The sequence below is a fragment of the Ctenopharyngodon idella genome, chromosome 3 (genome assembly GCF_019924925.1).
Source record: "Ctenopharyngodon idella isolate HZGC_01 chromosome 3, HZGC01, whole genome shotgun sequence".
Classification (NCBI taxonomy): domain Eukaryota; kingdom Metazoa; phylum Chordata; class Actinopteri; order Cypriniformes; family Xenocyprididae; genus Ctenopharyngodon; species Ctenopharyngodon idella.
The window spans coordinates 6077417-6090808 of NC_067222.1; the positions used below are offsets into that span (position 1 = coordinate 6077417).

Sequence of the window (13392 nt, forward strand, 5' to 3'; positions counted from 1 at the left end):
AGTATGAAGCAGTACCTGTTTCTCAGTCCTCGCTGCTGCAGTTGATACAGTGTCATGATATTTGTGTTCATCCATCAAACACAGCACACAGATACACCGCTGGTCAGTATGGCAGTAAATTTCCAGCATTTTATCATGTTGAGGGCAGATCATGTCCTGCAGTCGTCCAGTGGCGTCCATCAGATTGTGTCTTTTACTTCTGAAGAGATTCTCATGCTGTTCAAGGTGATTTTGACAGTAAGAGCTTCGACACTCCAGACACGACTTCACTGCTTTCTGTTTTATTCCAGTGCAGGAGTCACACTGAACATCTCCAGATTCAGTGTGATCAACTGCAGGAGCAGCAGGAGCAGATTGGAGTCTCGTCTTCTTCAGTTTCTCCACCATCTCAGCAAACACCACATTCTTACCTAAAACTGGTCTTGGTGTGAAGGTCTGTTTGCATAATGGACATCTGTAGATTCCCTTCTGATCCTCCCGATTCCAGTAGTCAGTGATGCAGCTCATACAGTAACTGTGTCCACAGGGAATCGTCACTGGATCCTTCAGGAGATCCAGACACACTGGACAACAGAACTGGTCCTCAGCCCATGAGATACTGGCTTCTACCATTTCTCCTTTTAAACACACAGAGAGAGAGATATTACACACTGCAGTTTGACAGTTGAGTTCCTTTTAACTGAAGGGTTTATATATCTTCATGATAACACGCCTAAAAAACAGGTATTGTATGACTTACTGTAACTTGATCATTTCAGTGTTTTCTGACTACACTGACAACACGGCTTAGATGACAAAGTTGTCTAATATACTAAAATATCCTGAACTAAATATAATTTAACTCTTCGCATACTGATTTTGCTTTAATAATACTAGCATCACCAACTAATATAAATCATGTCACAGCACAATATCATAACTGGATCATGATGAGACCTCGGCAAACCTGAGAGAGACTCACTGATGTCCAATATATTGACTCAATACTCATTTGAAAATAATTTTCATATGTGCTTTAAAATAATTGCTACATTTCTTTAAATGCCGTAGTCATGGTTCCAAAAAGTGAGAGGAGAAGATCTAATAGCAAGCAGTATTTATTTGCAAAAAGAAGATCACAAGGAAGGCGGTCTGGCAGAAGCTATTACTTCATAACTTCTTAAATATGGATATTTTTTTTACACAAATGCATCGCTTTGCTTCAGAAGGCCTTTATTAACTTCCCACAGCCATGTGGAATACACGTTTATGATGGATGGATGTGGATGGAGACACTTTCTTCAGCTCATACTCATTGATCCCTATCACTGCCATCAGTGGCGTGCACAAGCGGGGGCCGGGGGGACTTGAGCTCCTGCCGCTTTGATCGCGAAAGTGAAAGTGCCCTTTGCGGTCGCATCGCGGTGCCCCCGCGTTCCCATTTCTGCCCCCAGAACGCGATTTCTACCGCGGGAGAACAATCTGTCAGTTTTAAAGGAATTAATATTAGGCATGTATTATTGCTTCCTCGAAATGCAAATCGTAAACAAGTAGCCTTACAGCTGAAATGTCTTCTTTTTTTTTTTTTTTTTTTTTTGACACTGAAATGTCATTGCCTTAGTAGGAGTGAATTTGACTCTGATATACTGTATCCTTACGTTTTTAGCATACTAATATACATACTTCGTTGTTAATCAAACCTTACCTCCCGCACTGTGCGCCATTTTTTGCTCAACAGCGAAACTGAAAGTAAAAAGGTGTCGTCACGATGAAGCGAGCACGAAACTCGCCTGAGTGGAGGGTTTAACACATGGACAGATCCTCTCGTTAAAACTAATGTTTTAGGTCTATAGTTGTTTATTTTAAAAGATTAATAAAATATTTTAAAAATATTATAAAGAAGATTTTATATTATGGGATATTAAAAGACAGCATAGGAATTTGTTTACAAACCCGATTCCAAAAAAGTTGGGACACTGTACAAATTGTGAATAAAAAAGGAATGCAATGATGTGGAAGTTTCAAATTTCAATATTTTATTCAGAATACAACATAGATGACATTAAATGTTTAAACTGATAAAATGTATCATTTTAAGGGAAAAAGTTGATTTTAAATTTCATGGCATCAACACATCTCAAAAAAGTTGGGACAAGGCCATGTTTACCACTGTGTGGCATCCCCTCTTCTTTTTATAACAGTCTGCAAACGTCTGGGGACTGAGGAGACAAGTTGCTCAAGTTTAGGAATAGGAATGTTGTCCCATTCTTGTCTAATACAGGCTTCTAGTTGCTCAACTGTCTTAGGTCTTCTTTGTCGCATTTTCCTCTTTATGATGCGCCAAATGTTTTCTATGGGTGAAAGATCTGGACTGCAGGCTGGCCATTTCAGTACCCGGATCCTTCTTCTACGCAGCCATGATGTTGTAATTGATGCAGTATGTGGTCTGGCATTGTCATGTTGGACAATGCAAGGTCTTCCCTGAAAGAGACGATGTCTGGATGGGAGCATATGTTGTTCTAGAACTTGGATATACCTTTCAGCATTGATGGTGCCTTTCCAGATGTGTAAGCTGCCCATGCCACACGCACTCATGCAACCCCATACCATCAGAGATGCAGGCTTCTGAACTGAGCGCTGATAACAACTTGGGTTGTCCTTGTCCTCTTTAGTCCGGATGACATGGCGTCCCAGTTTTCCAAACAGAACTTCAAATTTTGATTCGTCTGACCACAGAACAGTTTTCCACTTTGCCACAGTCCATTTTAAATGTGCCTTGGCCCAGAGAAAACGGCTGCGCTTCTGGATCATGTTTAGATATGGCTTCTTTTTTGACCTATAGAGTTATAGCCAGCAACGGCGAATGGCACGGTGGATTGTGTTCACCGACAATGTTTTCTGGAAGTATTCCTGAGCCCATGTTGTGATTTCCATTACAGTAGCATTCCTGTATGTGATGCAGTGCCGTCTAAGGGCCCGAAGATCACAGGCATCCAGTATGGTTTTCCGGCCTTGACCCTTACGCACAGAGATTGTTCCAGATTCTCTCAATCTTTGGATGATATTATGCACCTGTAGATGATGATAACTTCAAACTCTTTGCAATTTTTATTTGAGAAACTCCTTTCTGATATTGCTCCACTATTTTTCACTGCAGCATTGGGGGAATTGGTGATCCTCTGCTCATCTTGACTTCTGAGAGACACTGCCACTCTGAGAGGCTCTTTTTATACCCAATCATGTTGCCAATTGACCTAATAAGTTGCAAATTGGTCCTCCAGCTGTTCCTTATATGTACATTTAACTTTTCCGGCCTCTTATTGCTACCTGTCCCAACTTTTTTGGAATGTGTAGCTCTCATGAAATCCAAAATGAGCCAATATTTGGCATGACATTTCAAAATGTCTCACTTTCAACATTTTATATGTTATCTATATTCTATTGTGAATAAAATATAAGTTTATGAGATTTGTAAATTATTGCATTCCTTTTTTATTCACAATTTGTACAGTGTCCCAACTTTTTTGGAATCGGGTTTGTATAACTCCAAAATGGAATCAGGCAAATAATTTGTGAAAGTTTGATTTAAATTAATTTTACACAAAAATGTGTGTGTGTGTGTGTGTGTCAATAAGGTTCTTACAGGTTAATGTATAAATCAGTGATTTGATGTTCTCAGGTAAATAGGCTAATGGTTGTGTGTACACACAGCAGACACTAAATTATGCTCAGAAAACAATGTAAACACGGGTTTTTGCACAGTTGGTGCACAGCAAAATCCCTGGTGTTAAATTAACACCGCTCTGTGTTTATAAAGGAAACCACTGGCAGAGTGTGAAAAGTAGCACTGAAGCAGTGCTAGAGTTCATTAGATAATTAAGTGATTAATTGAGGGATGATTGTTTGATTATTGAAGGCAGCTGATGATAATGAGTAGAATCACTGAAGAGAAACACAAGAACTGACTTCCAGCCACAGCCTTAGAGGAAATCAACTGAAAAGACATTAAATCTCTCAAAATCTCAGCAGATGAGAATTAAACAACTCCACAAACAGCATTACCAGCTTCACTTATTACTAACCAGATTGACTTTATTTCAGTCATTCATATGCAGTTCTTATTGAGAATTAACAGAGGTTTAGATGTTGACGTTTTATTGAAAATGTTTGGTCACCATCATTGTGATCAGTGTTTCCTTTAGTTGTGCAGTTTGTCTTAAGACTTTTTCGCCTGCCTGACAGACATTTCTTGCTGGATTAAGAACCGCCACCTTCAGCTCAACCTCGTGAAGACAGAGCTGCTTGTGATCTCAGCCAACCCAGTGCTTCATCACAACTTCTCCATTCAGCTAGGTTTGTTAACCATAACTCCTTCCAGGACAGCCAGGAACCTTGGAGTTGAAATTGATGATCAGTTCAACTTCACAGACCACATTGGTAGAACTGCCCGGTCCTGCAGATTTACCTTATTCAACATTAGGAGGATCAGGCCCTTCCTATCGGAGCAAGCTACACAACTCCTTGTCGAAGCTCTTGTTCTATCCAGACTGGACTATTGTAATGCTCTCTTGGCAGATCTTTCAGCATGCACTGTCAAGCCCCTACAACTGATCCAGAATGCTGCAGCAAGAGTGATTTTTAACGAGATGAAGAGAGCAGACGTCATACCTCTCTTCATCAGTTTGCGCTGGCTGCCAGTAGCACTCGCATCAAATTCAAGGCTCTGATGTTTGCCTACAGAACAACCACTGGCTCTGCACCACTATACTTAAACTCACTACTTCAGACTTATGAGTTCTGCAAGTGAACGGCCATCCCAAAGAGGCACAAAATCCCTCTCATGGACCTAAACTGTTCCATGGTGGAATGAGTTGCCCATCTCAACCTGAGCTTCTGAGTCTTTGGCCATTTTCAAGAAACTGCTGAAGGCGCATCTTTTACATCAACACTTACTTTTCTATATGTCTATTAAAAAAAACCTTGCTATGTGTACTGTGCTAGATTAACTGGGACTAGTACTTGCACTTGCATATTGTTGCCCTTTTGTTGGTTCAGTTGCTTCTATTGTTCTCTTCATTTGTAAGTCGCTTTGGATAAAAGCGTCTGCTGAATGATTAAATGTAAATGTTTGTGTTATGTGTGTCTGATGACGCACCATTTCTTGAAAAAAAAAAATATTATTTTTTAGTATGTGATCAAAACATGCAGATAAATAATCAGGAGTGCTCAGTACTCAACAATAATATAAAGGACATAACATTTGAGGTTTCCTGGGTCATAAAACACTTCAGGTTTAAGACCAAGCAAAGATCAAAAACTATAGATAAAAGTAATAAAACACTGGAGATGATAACAGAATATGAGCTTCAATCATAATGCTTCTATTTTCCTCCTGAATTGGTTTACTGGTATTGAATATCCTTGGACCATAAATAATTCTACACTATGTGATGTGTTTTGATGATGATGTTTTGAAAAAAAAAATAATAATAATGAGAAAGTTTGTATTTTGGCAAAGGCATAAATAATCGATGCGACCCAGACTCAAAGTTATAAAAAAACTTTCCTCCCGTAACATTAATAGAATGTCATTCAGAGTTACTTGGTCTTTAGTAATATTCCCAAAATGTTAGCACAAAAACATTATTTGTGATCCAACAACAGGAACAACTTTTCCGGAAATTTTTAGGACTCTAAATTGAGTCATGAATGTGACTTAACATATGATCAGAACAAAGCAGTAAAATAGGGTGCTATATTGATCATGAAAATCAGCCAAATTAACAATCGACAAAAGAAATCATCTATTTGTTTTACTGTAGTTATTTTTATTGCTGCATCTGAATTTATAAAGCTTGAGTTTAAGGTTTTTATATATAATGGTGCTGATGGAATTCAGCGCTTTAATATTGCCGCAAATCCATGCAGTTGTTAGCAGAAAAATAAGTAACTTCGTTTTTTTAGAATCTTGCTTGTTTTGAAATTTCTGAGATTATAAACTCCCATTTCCGCATTGGTTATCTACAGTAAACAAATGATAATGCGTCTGTGTCTGTTATAAAAACCATGCACCCATGTTCCTCCTTCAGAGAATTCCAGAGTTTCCCTTTGATTCACACCTTCAACATGCTGATGCTCAAGCTAAGCGGGATCATTTGTAAGTAATGATTTAGAATCGGCTCATCTGACATGATTTCAACTGCTCAATTCAGTGTTTCACTTTGTTTCTATTTGACTTTGATTTTCAGTGCTGCTGTTACTGTGCCAACATGGTAAGAATGGCAATTGATTAAACATTATCAAGTACAGAACTACATTATTTTATTTCAAGTAATTGTAATATATCATGTTGTATGTTTCCCCTCTGCAGGTATAGATGCACTTCCGATCTGTGAAGGAAGATCAGGGGTCCTCAGCTGTAGTGAGTAATTCAGTAGTTTTTAAGTTATATTTCTGTGCCTAAACAAGACAGAATGAGAGAGTCATGAAGCAGTGGAAGAGAATTCCAACCGTGTGTGATCTTAAACTTTACCACAATTCTCAAGACCACAATTTTCTTTGTTTTTACATGTATCAGATTCGGGATCAATAAGGGTTGTTAGAGCCATCTATGGACGGAGCGATCGCACAACATGTGCTCATGGGAAACCAACTTCTCAGATCTCAAATACGCGCTGCAGAGCAACAGTCACCCAAATAGTTTCCTTTCGGTAAGATTGACAGATAACAGTAAAATGTTTACAATTTCATTTTATGTATTTTACAAGAGCAAGGAAGATGTAATTCTTATGTCTTTGGTACATTAAAGCTATTCTTAAGTACTTATTATTTCCTGTCCATGAATCAGGTGCAATAGAAGAAAGAGTTGTGTTGTTCCTGCATCAAACTCACTTTTTCCCTGATCCTTGTGTCGGAACGTATAAATACCTGGACATGACTTATCAATGTCGGCCATGAAGTAAGCCATTTGTTTTATTATGTACAATTTTCATCCTAAATGTTAAAGTTTAATTGAATTATTAATCATAAAATTCTTTAGCTTTATACAAGCTATGTTGACTGCTAATAAATAAAAATCTTTGTTCCTTTTGTTTTTACTTTATAAGGTGCATTGCGAAGACATCTTGTCAACTAAGTGCTTCAAACTCTCATCCATGTCAGCTGTCAATATCTGGAAGTGACTTACAGTTGTAAATAATATTATTTGTCCAGCTGTATTTTATGTTTTGTGTGTTATAAATGAAAACAATCGCTATTGTAGATGTTAGATGCTGGTATATAATACTGTTTTATCCATTCACTCCTCAGAGAGACAAAACAATACAATACATTGAAATATGGGGTTCAGAATAAAATAAAATTTTATAATGAACCTAATTTTACAACTTCCATATATATTTTGGAAAGCTTTAATAATCATGTGTCAACAAATGTGAATAATGGGAAGCAAAATGTCTCATTAAGTAAAATGTTTTATTTTTGTAAATGCATGTCATGGCTTTCTTTTCATTTTGAGGGGATTTTCTCTCTTAAAAATGTTAGACACTATTATATCTATGTAAATGTATGAAAGAATGTTTAAATGACTATGTTTATCATATTAATGGAGAACAATCATGTGATCTGGTGAGAAAACAACTCAAATTCTAGTAGAATAATCTACAAAATGCAAGAGTTGTCTTTATTTCAGTTTTTATATTTTCTTTAAAGCTGTTTTGTAACAATTTGTATTGTAAAAATCACTATAAATAATGTGTAAAGAATGTCGTAAAACTTTTAAATATACTATAAAACTATTCTGACTTCAGTTTTATTGACAGCCACACACATACTGTATATACCTTCAAGATCAATAAATAACCCAGTTACATCAGGAAGTAGCAGTTAATGTTGCGCATGCGCAATAGAAAGCCAAAACGCTATTGCCGTTCCATCAGCAGCTGCTGCTTGAAAACTTGGTGGGGCAGTTGGTTGGTCACATTTGACTCAATTCATGATCTCTCCCCCCTGAATTTACACAAAACATCCAGTTCAGAAGTTTACATATGCTTGATTCTTTATTGTTAATAGTGTGTGTTGTTACCTAAGTTGATCAAAAGCTGCAAACATTCACTGATGCCTAAGGCAACACAACACTTTAAGAGAGCCAGTAGGTTTAATCTTTGAACAGGATGATTGGAAATTGTTCTTATTTTATTTCAAGATCATTTTTTTTTTTAGTACTGCCCTACAAAAGATACATAAAATACTTTCCAGAAGACAAAATAAAAACAATTTACCCCCCAACCATCCTGTGCAAATGTTTACACCCCCTGAATTTCAATGCATTGTTTCCTTCTGGAGTATCAGTAAATGTTTCCACCATTTGTAACAGGTGTGTATGAGCCCCTCAGTTGTCATCAGTGTGTAAATATGGATCTTAAAAATCATACAGTCACTGCCGAAAAGGGTTAAAATATGCAGAATATGCTGGAAAACCAAAGAACTGGACTTTTGGATTTTTTTTTTTTTTTTTCGAAGAACAGGGCAGAGCAGGACAAACATAGACTTATCAGGCTACCTATAGCTACTTCAGGTAAATCACAATCCAAATGGTAGCAGTTTTGCATACGACGAGACCAGACCGTCTGTGAGTGTGTGGAGTGGTGGGGTGATGAGGTGATTGAAGACAGACAGCTGTGATGATTGTAGAATGTGTGGACCAGGAAGGATTCTGGGAGATGTAGTGCAGAAGGTGACTGAGATCGTGATAAAAGGGATGGAAATGTGTGAATTTCTTATAAATGTTTATAATGCAGGAGAGCAGTTGTGCTTGATATATGGGATGCATAGCTGCTAGCGCCTCCTGGTGGTGAAGAAGAAGATCTGCGATGGAGCGAAAACATCTGTCTTGATTTTTTTTTCCCTTTATTTATTCCTTTATTCATATAGTATTTTCAGACATAAATTCAAAGTAATCCAAAGTAAAATAATTTAAGTCCACTAATTGTACGGATTTTTAACCAAACAACATATACAATATACATTTCTTTCATTAACCCAACAAATAATTGAAAGTTACTTGTGTTGTGTTTGTCTACAATTGTAAGTTAAAGTAATATCAGAACAAAAGTTCAATTTCAACAGAATTATCATCAATTTTTCACCATTAATTATCATCTCTTACTCTACAGCCATTACTATACTCATTTACTGCCCACTGACATGGTTTTAAAGCTATTGTTATCAATTTGATTGTTACAAGCCTTTACACAACCTTACTCATGTGCTTCATTAGGACCTTCTTTATTTACATGCTAAGAGATGTTTATTTTATAGGGATATGAACAAACCTCAAGAACAGAATAAGTGAAAATTAACTGAAAATGAGGACAATAATGTGTGTGTGTGTGTGTGTGTGTGTGTGTGTGTGTGTGTGTGTGTGTCAATAAGGTTCTTACAGGTTAATGTATAAATCAGTGATTTTATGTTCTCAGGTAAATAGGCTAATGGTGGGTAATGGTACACACAGCAGACACTAAATTAAGCTAAAAAAACAATGTATACATGGGTTTTTGGCACAGTTGGTGCACAGGTTAAATTAACACCACTCTGTTTATAAAGGAAACCACTGGCAGAGTGTTAAAAGAGGCACTGCTAGAGCAGTGCTAGAGTTCATTAGATAATTAAGTGATTAATTGAGGGATGATTGTTTGATTATTGAAGACAGCTGATGATAATGAGTAGAATCGCTGAAGAGAAACACAAGAACTGACTTCCAGCAACAGCCTTAGAGGAAATCAACCGAAAAGACATTAAATCTCTCAAGATCATAGCTGATGAGGATTAAACAACTCCACAAACAGCATTACCAGCTTCACTTATTACTAACCAGATTGACTTTATTTCGGTCATTTGTATGCAGTTCTTATTGAGAATTAACAGAGGTTTAGATGTTGATGTGTAAAATATTTGGTCACCATCATTGTGATCAGTGTTTCCTTTAGTTGTGCAGTTTGTCTTAAGACTTTTTTGCCTGCCTGACAGACATTTCTTGCTGGATTAAGGACCACCACCTTCAGCTCAACCTCGCAAAGACAGAGCTGCTTGTGGTCTCAGCCAACCCAACACTTCATCACAACTTCAGTTGTGATCAGTTGAACTTCACAGACCACATTGCTAGAACTGCAGATTTGCCTTATACAACATTAGGAGGATCAGGCCCTTCCTATCGGAGCAAGCTACACAACTCCTTGTCCAAGCTCTTGTTCTATCCAGAATGGACTATTGTAATGCTCTCTTGGTTCATTCCCCGTTCAGCCAACCTGTGGTGGAGTGCGCTCGCCAGCTACCTTGCTGCGTTCCTTCTCTAAGGAAACGCCGCAGGAAGAGAGGTAGTCGTGGTGCTCGGGTGAGAATCAGACGGGCAATTGCTGCTTCTATACAATCTTCGATGGAGCTTCCCTTGGATACTAGAAGCATGGAGGGCCTCCATTTGATGAGGCACTAATGGGATGATAGATATGCTTTTCATCTCTCAGTTTTCCCGGATTTCTCTCATTCATCTATCAATTCTGCTCCTCTGTGTTTACGGATTTGCCGGAGAGGAGTAAACTGTCAAAATCTATGTCAACTGGACTTTGTTCATTTTGGATTTGGATTTTTAAACAATCACTTAAAATTCACGCAGTTTCTGTTCGGAGCTATTCGTAGTTTGAGGTAGCATTACAGTCAGCCTCCGCTGCGCTGTTCTGTGCTCTCACCTAACTTGGACAGTGCTTTCATAAGTGACTCTTCTGAACTTTTAACTTCTGTCGTTCCATTGTATGATTGTATGTTATTGTTAGGTGATTTTAATGTACATGTCTGATGTCCTGGATGTCCCTTGGTTGCTGAGTTTTGTAATGTCTTGGACTCAGTTGGTTTTACTCAATATATGAATCAACCAACACATGTCCTTGGTCATACCCTCGATCTTATTATGTCTTATGGCACCTCTGTCAACAATGTATGTATTGAAAATGCTTCCTTCTCTGAACATAAGCCCATTGTATTTATGATCCTTGTTGCGAGCTCTGCCATTGTGAGTAAGCCTGTAGGCTTTTATTCTCACTAAATTCACATACTGCCTCTCAGTTTAGCGAGAAATATTTAGCTAATGCTGTTGAAATATCTATCTTGAATGCTGAGTCTTCTTTTGGGCCTGATGATTTGATTTCTTTTTTTTTTAACGCAGCTTGTTCTGACATTTTAGATTCTATTGCCCCTTTTAAATTGAAACAACCAAAACGCAAATCTTATTGACTGGATGATAACGCTCGTTCTCTCAGACAGGCTTGTCGTAAAGCTGAGAGGAGATGGAAGCACGATCACTTAACGGTGTCATTTGAGATTTTCAAAGAATGTCTGGTTAATTTTCAGAGTGCTGCAAAGTCAGCTAGATCAAAATATTTTTAATTAATACACACTGTCATAGACGTAGGATTTTATTCTCCACGATAAATTCTGTAAGTAGTCCAAGATGCTGATTCTATGCAGAACCTTCGGCTGAACTTTCTGAGAAATTTGTAATGTTTTTTACTGATAAAATGTTAGCTATTCATTCATCTTTTACTTCACAATTCTCAGATTTGTCTTTGAATTCGCCCGCATGTCTCTTTAATGGAACTCTCTGATCTGGTTAACAAGATGAAGACAACTACCAACTCAATGTTATTCCCACAGAGATTATAAAAGCAACTTTTCCTATAATTGGCCCCAGTGTCCGAGTGTTAATTAATTCATCTCTGGACACTGGGGTGGTCCCGAATAGTTTTAAGCATGTGGTTGTTCAGCCCTTGCTTAAAAAACAACGTTTGGATGAGGGTTGTTTTAGTAATTATTGGTCTGTCTCTAAGCTATCATTTTTAACTAAACTTTTAGAAAAAGTTGTGCAGTCTCAATTAATCCCGTTTTTAAATGCAGCCAAGTTATTAGAATCTTTTCAGTCTAGTTTCACTGCCCATCATAGCACAGAGTCTGCCTTGCTAAAAGTGTTCAATGACATTTTAGTCACGGTTGATGCCGGCAAAAATGCTGTATTGATCCTACATGACCTCACGGCTGCCTTTGATACTGTAGACCATAATGTCCTTATTTGGCGTCTAGCGCATTTATTCGGGATCAAGGGTACACCCTTACAGTGGTTTAATTCATATCTTGCTGCCCCCGTTTATGGAACCAATTACCTTTGGACATCTGCCTTGCACCTTCCATTACCATTTTTAAATCAAAATTGAAAACATATCTCTATTCCCTAGCATTTTAATATTTTAATATTATTTTGCTTCTGTTTATTGTCTGTTTTGTCTGGCTTTTTGCTCTGTTTTATTCCTGTTTTAATTTCATTTTATGTTTCCTCACTCTGTTCAGCACTTTGGATAGCTCTGCTATGTTTAAATGTGCTTTATAAATAACGAGTTGAAGAGAGCACACGTCACATTTCTCTTCATCAGTTCACACTGGCTGCCAATATCTGCTCACATCTAATTCAAGGCTCTGATGTTTACCTACAGAACAACCACTGGCTCTGCACCACTATACTTAAACTCACTACTTCAGACTTATGTGCCCTCCAGAACCTCCCAAAGGGGCACAAAATCCCTCTCATGGACCTGAACTGTTCCATGGTGGAATGAGTTGCCCATCTCAACCTGAGCATCTGAGTCTTTAGCCATTTTCAAGAAACTGCTGAAGATGCATTTTTTACATCAACACTTTTTTATATGTCTAAAAAAATCTTGTCACGTGTACTGTGCTAGACTAACTGGGACTAGTAGCTCTTGCATATTGTTGCCCAGTTGATGGTTCAATTGCTTCTATTGTTCTCTTTATTTTTAAGTCGCTTTAGATAAAATTGTCTGCTGAATAATCAAATGTAAATGTTTGTGATGTGAGTGTGAATGACGCACAATTTCTTAAAAAAAACAACAATTTTTTAGCATGAGATCAAAACATGCAGATAAATAATAAGGAGTGCTCAACACTCAACAATAATATAAAGGACATAACATTTGAGGTTTCCTGGGTCATAAAACACTTCAGGTTTAAGACCAAGCAAAGATCACAAATGATAAAAATAATAAAACTGGAGATGATAACAGGATAATAGGAGTTTCAGATGAGTTTCAACCATAATGTTTCTATTTTCCTCTGAATTAATTTACTGTTATTGAATATCTGGTATATGAATATATTGAATAAAGATATAAAAAAATGTTCCTCCAGTAACATTAATAGAATGTCATTCAGAGGTCCCAAAATGTTAGCACAAAAACATTATTTGTGATAACACAAGAATAACTTTCCCAGAAATTTTCAGGACTCTTAATAGGGTCATGAAAGTGACTGAACGTATGATCAAAACAAAGCAGTAAAATAGGGTGCAATATAATC

The 13392-nt window shown here is 37.4% G+C and overlaps 1 protein-coding gene across 4 annotated transcripts in view; it reads right to left on the minus strand.

Moving 5' to 3' along the window:
* Positions 1–13392, minus strand: part of LOC127508646 (tripartite motif-containing protein 16-like) — a 134630-nt gene that overhangs the window by 57156 nt on the left and 64082 nt on the right. For 2 of the 4 annotated variants that reach the window (XM_051886776.1, XM_051886775.1), the window contains exons 1-2: positions 1685–1710; positions 16–617 (exon numbers count right to left, since the gene is read on the minus strand). The exons of the other annotated variants lie outside the window; for them this stretch is intronic. In XM_051886776.1, the coding sequence (XP_051742736.1) occupies positions 16–617; positions 1685–1703 (621 nt within the window). In that variant the 5' untranslated portion in view covers positions 1704–1710. Of the gene's footprint in view, positions 1–15; positions 618–1684; positions 1711–13392 lie in introns of those variants that run through there. 4 annotated transcript variants of the gene reach the window in all.